General features: G+C 43.7%; 1 protein-coding gene across 1 annotated transcript; it reads right to left on the bottom strand.

The window, feature by feature from the left end:
• Positions 1-516: 516 nt before the first annotated feature.
• PDE6B (phosphodiesterase 6B, cGMP-specific, rod, beta) lies at positions 517-19,226 on the bottom strand (the record flags this gene model as incomplete). Its single annotated transcript, XM_010188605.1, has 18 exons — positions 18,659-19,226; positions 15,910-16,062; positions 15,489-15,578; positions 13,030-13,170; positions 11,466-11,540; positions 11,325-11,389; positions 10,225-10,291; positions 10,032-10,079; positions 9,708-9,857; positions 8,548-8,691; positions 7,909-7,974; positions 7,115-7,261; positions 5,447-5,554; positions 4,350-4,459; positions 3,227-3,314; positions 2,554-2,654; positions 1,329-1,436; positions 517-580 (listed from the first exon to the last, which is right to left on the bottom strand). Coding segments are annotated over exons 1-18 (2,136 nt in total), but the record flags the coding sequence as incomplete, so codon positions are not given.
• Positions 19,227-20,567: the final 1,341 nt, after the last annotated feature.

Below are 20,567 nucleotides of genomic sequence, written 5' to 3'. Positions count from 1 at the left end.
GGAGCATAGGAGGTTCAACCTGAACATGAGAGAAAACGTTTTGACTGTAAGAGTGACAGAGCACTGGACCAGGCTGCCCAGAGAGGTTGTGGAGTCTCCTTCTCTGGAGACATTCAAAACCCGCCTGGATGTGTCCCTGTGTGACTCAGTCTAGGTGATCCTGCTCTGGCAAGTGGGTTGGACTGGATGATCTTTCGAGGTCCCTTCCATCTCTTAATAGTCTGTGATTCTATGATTGCTGTAAAAAAAACACCTATGCAAAACACATTCAAAAAAACCCTCACTGTAACCTCAGAAGCTAAATACTTCGAGGGTGAGGGTTTTTTTCAGTTTTTGGTAAACATGAATTTTCTATAGAATTCACAACTATGTCTTAAAGTTTGGTTTATCTAACAAAACCATAGTTGTTTTGGTAGTTTTGGTAGGAGACTTTGATTTATCTTCTGGGCAGCTCAGGAAATTGCATTGCTCTGATGTATAAGCTAGAGAAATCTAACAGTATATCAAGCATCTGACCTTACTCTGGACTTCCCAAGGCTTTGTGATTGCTGACAAATCACAGGCAGTCATCATCATGGCCCTAAAAACAGGAAAGAGATTAGTTTCTCCTCTACAGCCTGCACCCCACCTCTTGCAGGCTTAGGTTGCTCGTACCTCACAACTGTGTCAGGTATCCCCCAGTCCCTGCTGAGGTGATAGGTGAAGACAGGAGGGTTGCTGTAACAGCCTAAGCTCTGACTGGATTGCTCTCTTGATTAAAATGGCTTTAAGATAGGGAACTGCTTGCATCTGGCACTAGGATGTTTGCTGGTTTAGTCAGTGCTGGGCTGAACTACTAGACTTTGAAGTAACATCTCTGAGTCTCTGATGTAGGTACAGTAGCACAGACTGCAGTGGTGCACTTATTTGCCAGTGCAAAGCATCCTGCAAAGCATCTGTTTGGTCACAACAGCATTGTGTAACTCAGATTCATTACCACTGGGAAGAACAACCAATGGACTGGACTTTTGTAGATCTGCCATTGCAGCCTGCCCCAGCTTGTGGCGTGTAGTGTGACCTGGTAGGGGTATATGGCCAGAAAGGATCCTGCATCTCATTATGAGTATATGACCAGAAGGACACTCCAAAACCAGCCATTTACATGGATGAAAAAACTCTTTAAGTTTTTTTCCCCTGTTTTTAACCTGCTTCTTCAGAAGATCAGATATGACTGGGCAGAAACTATCACATGCAGATTTTGCACTAAGTGCTTTACGCCATGTTCTGGAGCTCTCACCAGGATGGCAGAGGTGACAGCACCACTAAACTTTCCCAAGCTGGTTACTCACATGACAACCTCTTTCTTTGTCGTCTCCAGAGACAGGTAGTCAGTCCAGGCAGTCATGTTATCGTATGTCTTGGACTCGTCAACAATCTTTTGAAACATTGTTCTCTTTCTTTGAGAGAAGAAAGAAAAAAAATGTTTTGTTTTTTCCACCAAAATGAGGAAACAAATGTGTTAAAAACAGATGTCTGATCTTGGTACTGGTAACCCTTCCAGAAGGGTTTCCAGTGGTTGCTATCCTGGAATTTCAGACCTCAAGGAAGCCTCCAACAAAACTAAACACCATCACCTGCTTCTCTTAAGTAGAGGAAATTATCATAAATTACTTACTTAAAAATAACTGTAGTGGTGAGACACAAGCAGGAACTTAAAACTACGTGCTAGTGCAAGTCATGTCAGCTAAGGACTGCTTCCACCTTTGTTGGCACCACAAGAAACTTCTTGTCTGAATATTAAGTGAACTGTGGAAACCTACAGCTGGCTGGAGTATCTTTAAAGCTACCTGACTTTATATACTTAGTCTGACCTATAGTTTTGTCTGGTTCTGATCTCAAAGCCTTCACTTGTAGACCATGGAACAAGGAGGGCAAAGACTGGCTTTTCCACTTGGTAAGGAAGTGGTGGTATCTCTTCCCATATAGCCACTTGACCTCTGGAGAAAGAGGACTGGGTATTGCACCCTCCCTCATATTCCTCTTTTGTGGATTGTTTATATTTTGCATAATTATTCATACTATTCACAGAAGCAGTCTCTGGCCTCAACACTGTATTTTGAAAGCTGCTTGCTAATTAGGAAGTCCTATGTTGTTGACTTCCAGCCTTATGTCCCAGGAAGTCAGCGCATGATGCTTGAAGATGTTTGCCATTTTTGGCTTTTGGGTATGAAATAGATGATGAACTGGACAGTAATCTACAATGGACCATTTATTTGTGTTGTGCTGTAGGCCACTTATCTGTGTTCTCCCAGGGAAGTTAGTGTAGCCCTGGCCAGGCCATTAACCATTTATGAGTATTGCTAGTGCTGAAGTCCTAGTTAAAAAAAACTGAACAAACCAACAATCAGACCTCTCTGCCAGCTCTGATGTCAGCATTAAAGGCAGCCTCCCAGAGGCAGTGCCTGTGAAGGGCATTGCTGCATGAGGTGCTCTGAAAGCACAGCATCACATTTTGCCTTTGTAAAGTACCAGCTGCTTTCTGCCCTTCACACTCGATGTACGCCACTGACTTACTTGAAGTAGAGTGCCAGATCTGTTGCTATAATGGCAATTTCCATCAGGTGAATCATGTGCTCATGCTGTCTGCGGTTGAGGTTCTGGCAGATATTCAGTGACTGAAAGGCAAAGGAAAGGGAGCTGCAAAATCCAAGCACCATATTGTTGTGAGTGACTGACCATCTCCCTTTCTCAAATGTGCTAATTTTTAATAGCTTCAGCTCGCTCCCATAAGGTACAAGTGCTGTGAGCCCTGTTCACTGGATGTTGGTGCCTACTCTCCCCTTTTGTTCCTCAAACAAGGTCAGTGTCCTGAAGCTTGTTATACAGCGTGTGGGCGTCCAAATCCTGGCCCCTGGCCCCAGTGCAAATTCATCTGAAATGAAAAGCTATCTGGGGCGATGTGTCAGCCTTGGCCCTATCAGCAGGGCTACAGGAGACAATCCTACATTTAACATATTCCTATAGGTTTAACATTCCTATGGCTTCTGCAGAAATCAAGCCATGTTTTTAGGAAGCTCATGCATTTGGTCCTGGGTGAGGATGGAGCACTTGGAGAGTAGGGCATCTGCAGTTCCTCAGGTATCCAAACCAGAGAAAGGTCTTGTGCTAAGCTGACAGCTTTCTTGTTGCTGAAAATCTTCCTTCAAAGTAAAGTATTAATGCCCTTACACTACAGTTCATTACCAACCTCTTCAGCAAGCAAGAATTTTCCAAATTCCAAGTGATGTCTCTCTAAAATTGAGGATCCATGAAGTTTAGCTAAAGGATGTTGAGATCTGGTTGCATAAAAGAAAAATTAAGGATGTTAGTGCAGCACTTAAAAATAAAGTAAGTGTCCCATTTTATATGTATTTTTGTTTCACACACAAGCTCCACTCATTTTTAAAGGCTTAACAGAAATGTTTTTCATAGCTAATGACTTCAGTCTAGTAAAGGATTTTTGTGACATTGCTTTTAACTATTTGGACACTATGCAAAACATTCTTCCAACTAGAAATTTCACCCAAAACACTCTTTATGACTAGACTGTTATTAGTCAGTATAGTAAGCTGCTTTAATTTCTGAATGACTACATGTTGATATCTGGTAATAGGAACAGAAAAAACACCAGACCTCGGACACTTCCCTAGCTGTAAAGAAAGACTCTCCTGTACCCATAACACCAGACAGCTTCACTTGCATTTTTCAAAAATCTCCAGAAAACAAGAAGACAGGACAGCCAGCAAGCACTACAGAAGAGCTGTGATCTGACACTACTTTGAGAGAGCAACAGAGGCTTGGCTGATCGATGAAATCACACAACTGTTTTCTGTAACCAGAAACTACCTACTCAGAGCAGCACTCTCACAGCTGCTTTATTTCTGCAGCTTGGGAGGGCAGTGCCATGCATGGTGCTTTCTCCAGGGATACCTTCCAGCAAAAAGTGAGCTTCTTAGGTCCAGGATGCTCCTGGTGGCATCCTGAGTCTCCTATGGCACTCAGGCTACTACATGCCTGCTCTGCACTTCCTGTAGTGGTAATGTACAGTAATTCCACCCTGTAGTGGTAATGTAGAGTGTTGCTTTAACCAAAGGAGGTTTGCTAGGATGTAAAGAGAGCCCCAGAAAGCACTGCAAAATTTCAGTTTCCCAACTGGCCAAAGCATAAGCCCAAGTGCTGTATCAAGTTGAAAAACAAGGTTATTTGCAAAAGAAGGTCGTTACCCCTTGTGTATAAAACAGAGCTGCACTGGAGTTTGGTGTGGTCACAGCCTGATCCCACTCCATGCGAGAAAAATGGTAAATGGTTTGAAGTAGTAGGAAAGTGCTTACTTCATTTGGTAGAGGTTGTTGGTTCCCCTGTGGTCAATATCATGGCACAAAGCAGCAGTTACCATTGCAAGGGCTTCAAGGTCTGTGTAGTAACGCTTCAGTTTGCCAGTCTGGAGAGTGAGAATTTGGATGTCATCTGTTAGTGTCACTTACAGGAAAAGGTATTGAGCTTTGCTCTGTTCTGGGGATCTCCTCACTAAAACAGTCCAGAACTGAAAATACTTGTGAAGCTAAATGCAATACATGGTAAACTGAGGTCAAAATAGGGAAGCAGCTGGAAATGAAACATTTCAGACTCAGGTAGGCACATGTGTAGTGCATATGTCCTCAATGCCCAGCTGTGATGTTGGCTACCCACTCCTATAGCAGCCTCATGACCCAGGGACACCCGGGTCCTTATAAGCACCTCACCAGTCACTGGACACACAGTGCTTTGTGGAGGGTCTCTGCATTTTACTGGGCAATGGACCCTCCCAGAGGAATCATCCAAAGGATCGTCCAGGGGTATCTGGTGTAGTACTGCTGCCAGATGTGCAGGCCACACATCTGCACGAGGTCCTGCTGCTGGTCCATCACAGGTGTGAAGCAGCAGTCTGGCATCTACTTTTCTTGTTGGGGTACCTGTTGCCCTGAGAGCCTCTGAGAAATGGCACTTGCCACATTCTCACTAGCAACTGACTTACACTTATGCCTGCCGTGCCTGGAAATGGAAAGCGTGAGGTTGTTCCATTCTAGCCAGCTAACTTGATCCTGGCTATTACTATCAGAAACTGCTGGAGAAAGGGAAATTTGTAGCCCCTCTCCCCTGCCCTCCAGAAGGATTTAATCTGGAGGCTATTCAACACCACACACATCTGTACTTATGAGAATTATAACACTCCATTTGTTAGGCAGTACTGGCCACAGCTTTAAGTGTAATGTGAGGACTGTGACTTAAGGCAAATGGAGACCTCATTTAGCAGAACCTATGCTAGCAGTAACAAACTCTTATCCTACACCAGGACTCAAAGGGAGCCCTGCACATCTCCAGGGCACAACAGAAGACCTCCTGTAAATAAAGCCGTGCCACAGAATTAACTGGGGTGGTGTTACCTTACCATCAGGAGGGTGAACATGGTCTGTGCAACGTTGAAGCCATGGCGCCAGTTGTGGTAAGTTATCTTACGGTAACCTTTGCTGACGGAGTACACGAACCTTACCAGAACCTGCAAATTGGGGAAGATGCTAGTCTGTGTGATGAAGCTGCTGCCTGTTGCTCTTGCAATAAAGACAGCACACAGAAGTCATGGATGAGGTTCAGACCAGCTCTACAGTGATGGCCCCAGAAACGAACCAGAAGCTGTAATATCATCAGGGTTCCCTGGCAGTGTTGTTATAATAAAGCCCAGTGGAGAGCTAAAGGGGACACTAAAATGGAGCTCTCAGCTTTCTAATATCTTCCTCTCTTTTTCCTCTCTCTCTTTTTTTTTTTAAGGAAAATAAAATCACAGAGATACCTATGGGGGAAACAAGAAAGAGCAATGTCTGAAGGAAAAGATATTTCATCCTCCTACTTGTCAATTTATTTAATTTCTGTGTTTCTCTATGTTGTCACTCATAAGATTTGTCCTTCCCATGTCCTGAAGTTTACTAATACTGCTATCTGTCTTCAAGAGATATGGCTCAATAGATGTAGAGATGGGTGGCATTTATATCACCTAAACAATTACAATATAGGGCATTAAATTACAAACTGCTTTTTTCCCTCTGCGTTTCACTTTTCCACATGTACTACCTTTTGTAGTTGTATACGTTTTCTCATTAGAGAGCAACTTAATCATGGATGAATATTCACTTTTTAAAATCTCAACAGCTCAGAGTGGCAGCAAAGAATAACTGTTTTTCATACTTCTATCAGGGTGTTAGATATTTTGAAAACTTTTTGACACTGATATGCTATAAGTAAGATGCACCGAAGTAATTCCCATTCAGAGCCCTTCACTTTCCTCCTACTTCCCAGCCTGCGTTTCCAGGGTGAAAACTATTCCTTGCAGTTACCTCCAGATCCCACTAGATGGGAATAAACCTCATTTGATGTGCAGAGAAATCCCTTGGGGAGCAACAGAGCCGCTGAAATGCCAGTTTCACAAGTCCTGCAGGGCCGTGAACTGCGACAAAAGCCGTGAGCTTGCACATCAGGGGCTATGCTGTCCTTGTTCCCGCAGGGTCACACCACTCCTGTCGCCAGCAGTCAGAAAGATGGGTACCAGGTGCACCAGATAAATACATATACATGTTAACAGGGAGAAGAAAAGCAGAGAGACCTGCCCATGTAAGCTTCAGCATATGCTGTTTGAAAGATACAGGGTACATGCTATAGCAAATGAAACATGCAGAAAAGTATCACTGCTCTGTGTTGTGGTTGTGTCTGGAAACTCTGCTTTTACACTGCGGCTGTGAGAGTCATTAGACACAGCAAACCTAAGTAATTTTTTGTATGGTGTGGCCCCCACCTGTACAGACCCGATAGCAACCCCACATCTGTGGCAGAGAGAGCAAAGCAGAAGAAGCCAGCTTCACACTCCAAACCCGCGTGTAGCAACCAGGGGCTTTGAGAGGGGGATCCCTGCCCTCAGTGAGGTGAGGGGGCTCAGGATGCATACCCCTCTCCCTGCAAGCCCCAGACCTCTCTGTGAGCTGCACAGGACACGGTGTGGGGACCTCAGCCACGCAAGGAGGCTGCCGGCCACTGGAGACAGGAGTGCCTGGGTGTTGTCAGCTCCTACCTCCTGCGGGATCTGGAACTTTTTCACCACGCCAAGCTCATAGTACATCTGAATGCCGCACTTCACCAGCTCCAGCTCGGTGCAGTCAAAATCAGAGAACCTGAACTCATAGATTTCAAACTGGGTGGGCCCTGGGAGTTCTTCTTTCTGTAAAAGAGGCAGAACAGTTTGTCGCTGTGTTGCATCTGCCATCCCTAGAAACACATGGAGTGGGTTTTGCTTAATAAAAATGTCTCAGTCTGATACTGCTGGGAACTTTTCCTTTCGGAATATAACACATAAATAGACTGAAATGGACGTTTTAATAATAACCATGTTAGTGGGAGAAGAGGGAGGGCATTTTTGGTCAAATGCAAGAAATATTGCTTGTTTTCTCTTAAGCACTTCTCCTGTTTTCTGTTAAGCACCTTTCTTGTTGATTTGGTATAGTTTGGAGACTCCAAACTTGACAGGTCTCACAGGGGAAGACTCAAAGACCTCCATATGTACTCTAGAGAACAAAATGTGTGACAAGTCAATGTGGCTGACGGGTTTCCAGATGGACTGTGAACCCCTTGAGATAAAGTGGCAGAGAGCAGGTACTCCCCGGAGCCGGCAAAGGCACTTTCTGGCACCTGATAATCATTACCTCACTTTCATACAGCTGAGGAGGGCAGGGTGTGCTTTGCCTTCACCCTTCACCAGATGCCCTGATGAGGTGTACCAATGTGTCAATGCTGGGAACACTGCCCTGCACCCACCCAGGCAATATTTGTTTGCCAGGGCTGTCCATTCCAGTGGTGCATGACTCTTACCAGGATGCTTGCAAGCTCCTCTTCCTCACACTCACGCGGCTCCTTCCCCAGCTTTTCTCGTGTTGGCTGCAGAGAGCATGGACGTGTTACATTGACCACCAAACCCCACTGAACTTTGCACTGCGCAGCTTTGAGGAAATCTAGGGAAGCTCTCATATGCAAATTGTGTTTTCTTTCTGGACCTTACCTCTATTTCTGGTCTTTCAACCTATTCTTCCTGGTAAAAATGTTCATCCTCTCCTTGATTTTGGCTTGCATTTCCCCCACATGCAAATATGCCCCTAGAGCAAGTGTCCCAGCTGTGCCCTCTAACTCCACATCCTCTGCACCAAGGAGGTTTTGGGAAATAAATTGGCTACTCTTCCATCCCTACAGTCCTGTCCTCACTAACATCTGTGTGAACCCACCTCCAGAGGTAGTTTGCTGAGGAAATTAGAAAGGTGTGTGAAGGTAGAGGGCAGAGCATAGAGGCAAAACAAAGGCTTGTTCTGCTGCTGTGCAGTAACTGGGGTCCTAGGTGCTACCTCCACACCGTGGTGGCTGGCAGCATTTCCATGGGATGGGAGACCTGTGTCTGTGACATAAGTCATGGGCCAGGCCAGTACACTTGGGAGTGTGCTGCACGTTGTGAGGTATTACCAGAATTTCCTGGATTTCATCCTCGTCACATTTCACATGGTAGAGCACCATATCCTGAGCAATGTCCTTTCGGTTCTCCAGCTTGTTCATCTTGTCATACGTGTCTGTGTTGAGTACAGACCAGCCCAGGAACTGTGTCAAGGACTTGGGAAGAGGAAAAGAAGGAAATGGTGAAATAATAAAAACTTCTGCTCCTCAAAAACACAGAAATATAACACTGTATGGTATATTTTTAGAGAAACACAAGCTCCACTTTGGTCACCAGTCTAGCAATGAGCAACTGTGTGTCTGCTCCCAGGGAGCTACTTGCTCCTTAGCAGAGCAGTCCCCCAGCTGTTGCATATGCCTAGGCCTCCAGAGTATCCATGCTGTGGAGGTTCAAGGACCCTCTGTCCAGTTCAGCATATGGAAAGCTACTTCTGTATTGTTGCAAGTGTCTCCATGCCTGTGGAAAGGCTGGTGTTACAACGGTGACAGCAGGTCAGGAACCCTTCTATCAAGGGGATCTCATCACATTGCATATATGTTTACTCACACCCTGTGATTGCTCTCAGCTTGTTTGCTCTCCAGTAGCTAATTCAAACTGATTTTTTTTAGTAGTCTCTTTGGTATCTCTGTTAGATAAGAAAAGCCTATTTCAGTAAACATTCTGACTGACAACAGATGCCGAGAGCTGAATGCCTATATTGGATTGAAACTAGCATAGGAGCATTTCTAAGCAGCAGGGTCTTTAATTACAGCTGCTGTTGGTACATTCAATAGCTGGCCACCCTTTGTACCTTAGCTACACAGACAATTTCGGTGTAATTTCTCGAGGGAGTTGCTCAGCCAGTATAAGACAACTGTCATTTATGTGAACAGCATAGGTCAGAACGGTCATGTTAGTACATTGTAGCTGCTCATGGCTAGGTGTCCAATCCACAAATGCTAAAACAAAATTATGCAAACACAGCTGGGATTCCAAGACAGAAAAAAGCCAGTTTCTAAATGCGGCACATACAGTTCCTTTCAAAACTTTCAAACTGATGCATAACACCTCTGCAAGCAACAAAGAAAGTTACTTTGCTGCAAAACATTGGGGAATGCTTTGCAGGTGAACAATGAGCTATAGTGACCTCTCAAACATACAAACGACTTCCAGCCATAGCAAGGAACTGTACCTCCATGAGAGTCTCATCCTGTTCATCAAACGGTTTCCCATCTTTTCTATTATAAAATGTGACAACACCAACAATTTCTTCCTTTTTGTTGACTATTGGCATGGAGAGAACGTTTTTGATAGTCCATCCTGATTCATCTAGAGGACCTTCCTTGAAGCAACAGCAAGCAGAAAGACACCATGTACTTAATGTGTTTTCTAAATACATCAGCACTCTCATTTTATATCAAGACTAGGCTTAAGAAATATTACCAAATATTGACTCTAAATTACATTTCTGCTAGCAAAGTAGAATCCTTGATGGGACTGGAATTTTTCACGGTACCTGAAAGTTAAACATCTCATCTGCAGCAGCATTCATAATGTTGCAAATCTAGAGGATCACACAAAAGAATAAGTTTTACAATATGAGCAATGAGAAGTTCAAGTACTAAAACAAAAAACTGAATTGATGAGAAAGCAGCATTAGTATGGCTTCATCTCAGAAAATCTTGATAAAGCTTAAGTTAAGTACTTACAAATCCACTTTCAGCCACATAGGTTGGCAGTCCAGTAACTAGTGCCCAGTGATCCGGGGTAGGATTTCTAAAAGAAAGAAAAATGCATGTGGGAAGTTAAGGATATACATTTACTTAAGAATTACCATGGAGTTGAAATGTATACGGTTGATTGCACAAGCCACGTTTACACATTTCACCCTCAGTTACTAAGCAGTCCTGTTGCTCTCAAAGGACATGTATATGCAAGCAAAAATTTTTCACATAAGTAAATACTTTTCCTTCAAGTATTCAATACAGAATAACTCATAAAATATCATAGTCTGCAGAGACTTAAGAACAAAGTTATTGCTCAGAGTGAGGGCCATGTTTCAGATCTTCAGCACAGAGAAAGGAAAAAAAAGTTCCTGGCTAAGAGTGTCTGTCAGCCTGAGCTCTTGAACACAGCTATTCTAAGCAATGTGGCCTTTCTTGCAGCGCTTACACCGATGCAAAGTGGTGTGACCACAGCTGGGCAAAACTCCTGTTACGTCAAGTTTGTCCAAGGAGCCCAAGGCTCCTCTGAAAAATTTAGAGGGTGGTTGTCAGAAAAAGGAAGTCCCAGTGTGGTGTCAAGAGGGGAGGGAAGGCCAGAGGTAGCCTTGAGATGGGTTCAGTGACCAGAGGATAATAAAGAAGCAGGGAAGCTGGAGGACAGGCAGGGGAGCAGGAGTGAGTGTGAGGAACTGGGAGGGTAGCGGAGGGATCAGGTGCAGGATTGGGGCAGTAGGTGCCTCAACGCGAGGGCAACCCACTGACAAGGGAAAGCACCAAGGAGGAGTGATGCCTCAGCCTGGCAAGGAGAGTGGCAAAGCCACAGGCAGTCAAGGCAGTTCTCTCCCGCATCTGAAAACAACCACTGGTTGCAGTGACTTTTAAAGGCTGACCTGCAAGCCAGAATCCCTGGAGGAAATCTCTGTCCTGCAGAAATGTGAGTCAAAGCACCAACTTAAATTCTGGCTCTCTAACTCAGTTTTCTATAGGTCCTCTATATCTCCTCATTAATGTCTTTAAATCATAGGGAACATTGTTTTTAGCTACACTCTGTGTCAGTACCTAGCATACAGAAACTGGGCACTTACGGGATAACTTTAATGTCTTCTTTTCCATGTAATATATAATCAATGACTTTGTAAAAGACTATTTCCTACAAATAAAAAGAAGAGCAGTGTTAGAATTAATGGTGAGGCAATGCAGCCAGACAGTAGAGAGTTCTTACATACCCTGCCATCTGGGGTGCGAGGTCCTGAGTAAGGGGGTACTTCTCCCAACAGGACTGGCCACAGGTCAAAAAATTCCTGGTTTTAAAATGAAAGAGGTGCTTTTAGTGTAGAAGAGTGTGCGCTGCCTTGACCCTCAAACTGACCACTGCCCTGTCATGCTGGTCTCAATACTGTGTAAACAAGGTATGAAACAATAAGACTAGTTCAATATTAGGTAGAAGAATGGTGTACCTAAATCAGGAACTGTCAGGTGCATTGTATGGTGTATATAGTCACATACTTGACTATACACAAGAGCCTGGTTCACTCAGTGAACAGCACAGGTCGTACTCACAGAGCAAACAGCCATGCCAATATTCTGTGTGTTTGTAATTTTCCACAGTGATCATAGGATTGATCTATTAGCTACCTTGCTAAAGTGAAATATTTTTTTATCCTTAGGCTACATTATAATGCTGATTAACGTGTCTTTAGCACACTAATAATCCTTTAATACATATATTCACAAGACAGTGCTCTATAAAAGCTCTGGCAATGTAGTGGAGATCAAAGTCTATGGTAGCCTCAGACAGCCAGACCATGGAATAAAGTAGGGGTCCTATGACAAGTATTCTGTCTAACCGCCATACAGAGCTGGCCAAAACTGCAAACAACCAGACCAAAGCAGAGCTGCAAAAGTAACAGCTTCAGTCAGCCTGCATTTTTATGAAGCCAAATTTCACCTTTCAACCCATGCACATGGGTGAGTCCTTGAGGAAGGTGGCTGCTTTGCTGCTGGGGGTTTCCACAGTTATCTCACTATACTTCTGATGTCCACAGACTTTGTGAGGCTGTGCTTATGTTGCAGGCTTTGGCCAGGATTGGCATGGTCAGACATGATTCCCCATCCTCTGACTTCCCAGCCTTTTGGCTCCTTCAGCAGTCCTATTCCAGAGAAAAATTCTGCTCTTTCTTTTTCCCTCTTCTCCCTATTCGAGGCTCTCCATTTCACAGAAACACAGAATCAGAGAACTGTAGGGGTTGGGATGGACCTCTGAAGAATATCCAGTCCAACTGCTCTGCCAGAGCAGGATCACCCAGAGAAGATCACACAGGAACACGTCCAGGCGGGTTTTGAATGTCTCCAGAGGTGACCCCACAACCTCTCTGGACAGCCTGTTCCAGGGCTCTGTCACCCTCACAGTAAAGTTCTTCCTTATGTTTAGGCTGAACCTCCTGTGTTCCAGTTTGTGACCATTGCTCCCTATCCTGTCACTGGACACAATTGAGAAGAGTCTGGTCCCATCCTCCTGACACCCACCCCTTAGATATTTATAAGCATTAATGAGATTCCCCCTTAGTCTCCTCTTCTCCAGGCTGAACAGACCCAGCTCTCTCATGAGAGTGATACTACAGAGGCTCCCTTTGTACAATGGAATTTAAAAAAAAAAGCAGAACAAAGCAGGAATAGTGACTGAAAGCTGGCTTGCACTTCAGCTGCCCCAGTAAAACCTATCTCCACACATCACCACTCAGTGAATAGCAGCAATACAGAAAGATGTACAACACACATACGAACACTCACCTTCTGCTTCGTCATGTCCAGGAGACCGACTGAGTACCGGTCGCAGTTCAGATATGCTCTGACCGTGTAAAAAGCCTTGTGGAACTGCCTCTCGATGTCTGTCAGTTCCTCAAAAACTTTATTAGCTGACCACAACAGCACCTGCAGGATAAATTCTAAATGTAAGCACAGCCTCTCATTAAGAGCTGGCTTTCCCAAATATGTTTGTATTAACAAGGAAACAACTGAGTTCTGTACTACAGTTCCTGGAAAGTGCAGTATCAACCAATACTTCAAAATGTAAAAACATTGCTTATTCACACTGGTTTTTTTGGGAAAGATGCACTCTGAGGAAGAGTCAGGTCATCATGGAGTGTTACGTAAAAGTCCAGTCTCACAAACACAGCACAAAAAACTAGTAGTGCCAGACAGAGTCTCACTCGCATTTTATACCCATAAGTAAAATCTTGCATTGTAAAACAGTTAACACCACAAGTGTTGCAAATTCCAGAGGCTGGAGTTGGAAATGCCTGAATTAACACTTTTTTCAAAGCCTTTGCACAACTGTTCTGTGTACATATCAGTATATGATCCTTTCCCTGTCCCCTGTCCCACAGATGTACCTTTAAGAAAGCTGTTGCTCTTAGATTCCTTAATTTGTAAAAATAGAGGTTATGCGGTGAATTAGACAAGTATTTCCAGTGGCACAGGATGGATCTCTCTGGGCCTAAGGGAAAACTTAATTTTCTCTGAAATGGTAAGGAAGCCACATATGCAATTGCCCAGTGCTAGCGTATGTGTGTCTGTAGCTGCATGTGTGTGCTTTGCTTTCCAAGCCCAGGAGACAACAGAAAGCTGCTACCTGAAGCTGACTGGACCTGTTGTGAATAAGAAGTACTGTTACAGAGCTACAATCAGGAAAAGTGTGCCTCAGCTCTTCACTGAGCACTCGTAGACAATTTTGCCAATTCTGAGCTGCATCAGTCTCTGTTTCTAATCTGTAAATTGGGACAACTCTGCCACTCCTGTAAAGTCTGAGGTGTTTAATGCTACTGGCCTCTGAACATCTCTCAGATAGAACAGTGGTGTCACACAAACCATTAGAGGAAAATCAGCAATGTTTTACATCTGGCATTTTACAGCATGTAATAAGTAATGCTGAAAGCCACAAGGTCAGTGGGGAGGACTGAAAGAAACACCTGAAGAATGGCCAATCCATGAAACGACGTAAACAAGTTGGGGAAAATGTGCTATATGTTGTTATATTAAGACTCTTACACAGTACCTGAGCACAAGCAGACTGAGCTGTCTTTGCAGAAACCATTTTGCTTACTGTATCCCCCAGCCTCTGCAGTTGGGATTTGCAACATTAAACCACTAAATATTAGACCACTTTTGAGAACGTAATTTGCTCACTCTGTACTTTGGTACATTTAAGTCTAGCAGAATGAACCACCACCCTGTGGAACCAGCAGTGTGTCTTGCACCTGGTTCTCACTTTCCTCCCATTCCGTGGGTCCTGCTGAGGCAGCAGTGATATATAAACACAGGACTCATGGGTTCAGCCTCAGACCAGAGCACCCTGCAAGAAAAATTAGGCGTTCCACTTCTAGGATCTCTACTTTGCCTTCTAGCCCCTTCCTTGCCTCATCCAATCCTACTGTGAGGCCCTCAACAGGAATAAACCTTAGCTAGTTCTACTTTAGTTGAATTACTCAGCATTGCTAGATGGCTGTACCACCTGACAATCACTCACATTTTTGATTACTGAAAAAATTAGAGAAAGAACATGAGATAATGCATCAGTAAGTATGAGTGTTGTCCTAAAGCTTCTAAAATAAATTGTCATTCTGCATCCATTTTGCTGAAACAGAAGTTTATTGCCCATGAGAGCCCCCACTGGAGACAAGAGCATGGCTGCCATGAGGCATAGGCCTGATTGCATGTCTTCTTCAGTCACAACCAGTTGTCTGCTGCAGAAAATGATTGCACGGATTAACATCCATCCCAATAAATTCAACAGTCTTTTCATAACCCAAGGGTGACTGAGTTGTTTCAATTGAGAACACCCTAAAATGCTCTTTGATGTTCATTTCTACTGAGAATCATTTTAGCAGCTTTTAATAATCAGATAAGGAAAAAATAACATATTCTTAATTGTTTTGGGAAATCTCTTGGTGCTGATGGCTGAAGCGGTTAAAGACCACAGGAGTGTTTCATAGCCTGAGTTCAGTAAAATATCTGGAGCTCAGTCCTGATAAAGCTGGTGCCACTGACTTAGCTCCTACAGTCGTGGCAGCAGCAGCAGAAAGAGAGACTAATGAGGGGCTCTGAGGAAGGAGCAATATCTAAAAGCAGATGAGGGCACCTTTGACTTTCTGCTCTTCAGGCACCAATCTCTGAACAACTAAAACTTTGAAATCAGAAGAGTGCACTCATTTGATTTAGGAATACAGCCCAATCTGCATTTTCACTCTTACCTGGCCTCTTCGAGTCTCACAATTGTGAAGGTAGCTCAAGTGATAAATTTTCAAGTTCAAGGCGGCAAAATTCAGGTACTTCAGAAAGAGCTGAAAAGGCAAACAATGAGACTGAGTTGAATGCAATAGCAGCCTCGCGTGTACTGGATTTCATAACATCCCTGAGCAACATCATGGTAATTCCCCTGGATAAATGCTTTGCTTTGCACTAGTGTGAGATGAGGCTTCACCGTAACTTCCTTGAAAGATTTCTCAGATAAGCATCCTCATAATAAGCCTCTTCTGTTAGAGGGTGAGTCCCCTGTAGGAAAATTTGTACCAGTGGAGCTTCACTAAAGCAGACATCCCTACTGTAGAAGAGTCTCTGTTACATGGCAAAAGTGACAACTGCTTGATAGAAGCTGAGTTACTGACCACTTACTGTTTCATCAGAGCTGGTGAAGTGTGGGCCATTCAGCTTATTAATAGCCACAATGACAGCAACTAAATCTTTGCCATTCAAGATGGGTGTTGCAAGGATGCTTTTCGTAGTGTAGTCGGTGAGTTCATCAACAAATGGACTGAACTGGGCACACTGTTCAATAGAAAAATTACAAATTAAGAATTTTCCACAATATCTGTAGACTTAAACCCAAATGAAAGCACAGCTTCTCAAAGTAAGCTGTCTAAAGAATATTTTGCTTAAAAAATTATTGAGGAAGAGAAATGAATTAGCAAGCTAGGGACACCTTATTGCAGTCTTCCAGTTCCTGAAGAGGGGCTACAGGAAAAATGGGGAAGGACTTTTTACAAGGGCAGGTAGTGACAGAATGAGGGGTAATGGTTTTAAACTGGAAAAGGGTAGATTTAGACTAGATATGATAAATAAATTCTTTACTGTGAGGATGGTGAGACACTGGCACAGGTTGCCCAGGGAAGTCGTGGATGTCCCCTCCCTGGAAGTGTTCAAGGCCAGGTTGGACAGGGCTTTGGGCAGCCTGGGCCGGTGGGAGGTGTCCCTGTCCATGGCAGGGGGGTTGGACTGGATGATCTTTAAGGTCTCTTCCAACCCAAACCATTCTATCATTCTATGATACTACAAAAATTGGACAATGTTCAGGTGATAAAGCTAGCATCAAGAGAACTGACTGTGCCTTCTGACTTCAATGTGTGCACTCTTTCACTATTTGCAAAGAGCTTGCAAATCATAAGCTTTAACATATCAAGCTCTGTCAAAACAAGGAGACTTTCCACTGGTCATTCTTAGATCCCTGACATCCTTCATAGTATCTCCTCTGCCTAGGCATCACAATGCCTAGCCACAGGTTACACACTAGTGCTGTCTGGTACAGTTGCTGAGAAGTTCACTTGCCCTTACTTTTCTTCTGCTTTTGCCTGGGCCCTGAAGCTGCTGTTGGCTTGCACCCTCCATGAAGCCATATACCCCTCATTTCTCTTAGGAATGGTCTCTCAGGTATTCCCTCCCACATTGCTGGGCCTTGTGCATGGGATAGTATGTGGTAAGGATGCAGCTGGCAACTTTGACATGTAGTTCCTGGCACTTTTCTCCCAGCCCCTGAGAGTGACCCACCCCCTCTGCCAGAGGAGCATTTCAGCAGGGGTTGCAATGTGCAGATAGTACCACTATGGGCTGGGCTGCCCAGGGAGTCTTGCCTATGAGGGAATTGCCATTCAAACCATCGGGAGAGTGCTAAGTCATGCTGCGGGAGTAACATAAAGGAAACTCAAACAGTTGTTCCTTATGTGAATGTCACTGTCCCTCCATCCCAGAAGAAAACAAAGCAGAGAAAGGGTAGTGCAGGCAAGGCAGATGGCCCATCATCTCACCTGCTTAGGGCCTTACTGACATCATCATCACCTGTCAATATAGAGTGCAGGGACAGTCTTACTGAACCAAGACCTTCTCTCTGCTCAGCTGAATAACTTGTTAGATACAATTCCTTTTATTTGAGTTAGAGAAAGCCTCACTGCTCTGATCATATTCAGAAGACTGCACCAGAAAGAATAATCACTTCTTAATGCACCTTCTCCCCATATGTCCACCACTGCTGACCTTCCCTGACAATTCAGGTAAACCAATAATTAAGTCTCTTGGTCTCCTTATGGCAATGCCTGAAAGCACCAGAGTTAGAGTGCAGCACTTAGCTCATAGCACTGAAATCCTTCCATATTCTTGGAGAAATGACTGAAGCCAGAGAGCTTTACAAAGTTTAAATCACATTCTGATGCTTGACCCCCACCCAAAACAGGTTGCAAAAACAAATCAATGCCTCAGTATGTTCTGTGGAGGACAAAGAAGTTTTTACTGAATAATTTGGATAGGCTTGTATTGAGCAACAAATGGATGGATAAACAGATGGTCTCTTTGTAACTAGCAAACAATAGATGGAGTAATCCCAAATGCCATATTTGGGTCGCATGGATTTTGGTTTTATACTTATGATTAGAACAAGCGGATTGTTATTGCTGCCATTCAGATTTACGTGATTCAACCCAGGAGTATGGGGGGTAAATATTGTCATGAGGGCATAAAAATAAAACATTAAAATGGTATTGCAGTGTGCAGTGTTTGCTGAAAGAGTTTTTTTGGTCAAAGTCTGTCTCTTGCTGCTTCTGATGAAGATCACCCGTACACAGGTTGCAGTTAACCAGTCTGCCTTAAGATCCACTTGTTCTGCTTGATATAAATGCCTCTAAAGGTCCTTGCTCCAAGCTTCATCAGGCAGCAAACATTTTCAAATGTCATTCATGGTGGAAAACCCTTTCTGGACTAATTTTAAAGAATTTATTTCTCTTTGCCAATTACTCACGGAATATAAATGTGTGTGGAAAATTCCGTATGTGTTCAGTGCAGATCTGACTGTGCCTTACTTTCTTCTCTGCTGGACTAGATGTGATTTTGTTTTTTTAATTAGACAAGCAAGATGTGGCTGTGTACGTGTCTGCAGGCATTAACACCTAGTGTAATTAATGTGCTTAGCTTCACCTCACTCCATAAATGAAATTGGAAACAATTTACAGACTTGCTACTGGTGCTTTCAATTCCACTACACAGCTATTACACTGCAGAAGGTTTGTCCAAGCAATGCCCTGCTACCTCTTGACCCTGTTGTACTAGTAAGCATGTACGCCTTTCTTCTACAGAGTGATTGAATAAATGGCAAACCTACCTCACGGACATCCTTGATGTTCATGGTTTTCTTGGTTTGCGCAACGTGGCCCACAATGCCTATGTCCAACGGATAGACAATCTCACAGTCTGGAGAGACCAGGCATTCCTCCAGGGTGCTTCCCTCCTGGACATTGAAAAGCCTTGTTGCTAGTTCAGGTGTGCCATTTCTCTGCCTGTACATGAAAAGACTACAGCGGTCAGCATGAATAAGGGAGCTGATTCTTCTCAAGGTCTTGAAAACAACTTTCTCCATGTTGATGCTTTCTTGCATGTCTTGGATCAACTCAAACAGGATTTCACTCTCATTGCCATCCCCAGACTCTGTTTGTAGTTTCTTCTCAAAATACTGCTTGGCAAAAGCAGGGTTGCCATCAAGAAACTTCTCCACATCGTCTTCACTAATGCTCATTGTGAATGCCTTGGGTCTTGTGGTAGGTAGTAGTCCAAGGATGTGGTCTATGCAAGCAGCACTCTAATTTCTGATGTAGTTCCTAAATTTTTGTAACAGAAGATGTTGCTTCTAGAATGACTAAGGGTGAGGTAACACTGCAAAGAGAGGTTGTCATCAGGAAGAGGTATTCCTTTATAGTGCTGAAGGTGAGTCTGTGGGAGGACAGATCTTCTCAACCAAACAGATTAGATGACCTTTACAGGAGCTTTCGGACTACTTTCTTCTTCCTAATCTAAGTGCAAACAAAAACTGAGTACTCACAGTATCTGAAAACACTCTCCTTTCTCTTGATAAGCAGAGCACTTACTGAAACAATTATATTGAGGCAGCAGCAACAGGGAAGAACTGCAACTCCTAACGTTGAAATAAGCTCTTTAAAGTCTAATTAAATATATACTGCTTGGGCCTAATCCTTGGCTAACAAGGTGTGCATCTTATTATTTCTGCTCTCCCAGCTCCCTGCAGTAGTAGCAAGTGCCTCCTTCACAAAAGAGCATAGTGGTCAGAACAAAAATAGTGAGGTAATACTGCTCATGCAGGGCTCCCTTCACTATTGCATGGTTCTTTATCTGCTGCTGTAGGGGCTGTTCTCAAATGGAACCACAAATCCTGAATGCTTTAGTCCAGGATTTGAGCCAAATTTGCAAGATATGTGGCCTCTTTATCTTGTTAGTAAGACCCAGGAGAGGGTGCCTCTTAGTGTCATCCCTTTAGGAAGGAATCTGGAGAGCTTCATGCTGGGGTGACTGGGTAGAAATACCCTGAGGAATCATGAGAAACCCTGCAGATAAAAAAAAATAACAAAACAACAACAAAAACAAACAAACAAACAACTTCCAGGAAGGTAGAAAAGTTTTCCTCATCACTGTCAGTGGAGAAAGGGTGGGAATTATGGCTATGACAAACAGAAGTTTTTTCACATAAATTAAGCCACCATGCTATGCAAACAGCAGGTGAGGGTCAACTTCATGCTGGGAGGCAAAATCCCACTACTCTTCAGAGGAATTAAACCACACACAAGACTTTTCATCAGTGGAGAACAGGGGGTACCATAAGTCACATCCACCACATTGCTAGAAGATAAAGAAAGCTATGGGACTATAGAGGAGAGGAGTTAAGAGAGAAATCCTTTCAGAAGATTACAGGTAAAACAGTGGAAAATAGGACAAAGATCTACAGATCTATTATTTATAATTCCATTTTCTCCCACTCCCTCTTTCAGTTCCCTGGATCACTGGAGATGCAGTAGGAAAGTTGTTGGGTCACGTGATGGAATGTCTTAGTTATGCCTTTATGCTAGCATGGCAGAGACTTGCTCTGGTAATTCTCATAGTCAGGCTACAGAATAGAGTTATTGGTCAAGAAGACTTGCAGGAGGTGATGTGTGCCAGGGAGCATACCCTGCCTCCAACACCCATGTTCTAATGGAGAGACAAAAACATGCTCAGTACTAGCA

The sequence above is a fragment of the Mesitornis unicolor genome, unplaced genomic scaffold (assembly GCF_000695765.1).
Source record: "Mesitornis unicolor isolate BGI_N332 unplaced genomic scaffold, ASM69576v1 scaffold49877, whole genome shotgun sequence".
Taxonomy (NCBI): Eukaryota; Metazoa; Chordata; class Aves; order Mesitornithiformes; family Mesitornithidae; genus Mesitornis; species Mesitornis unicolor.
The sequence above is the reverse complement of the archived record's forward strand: the minus strand, read 5'-3'. Positions and strand labels throughout refer to the sequence as shown.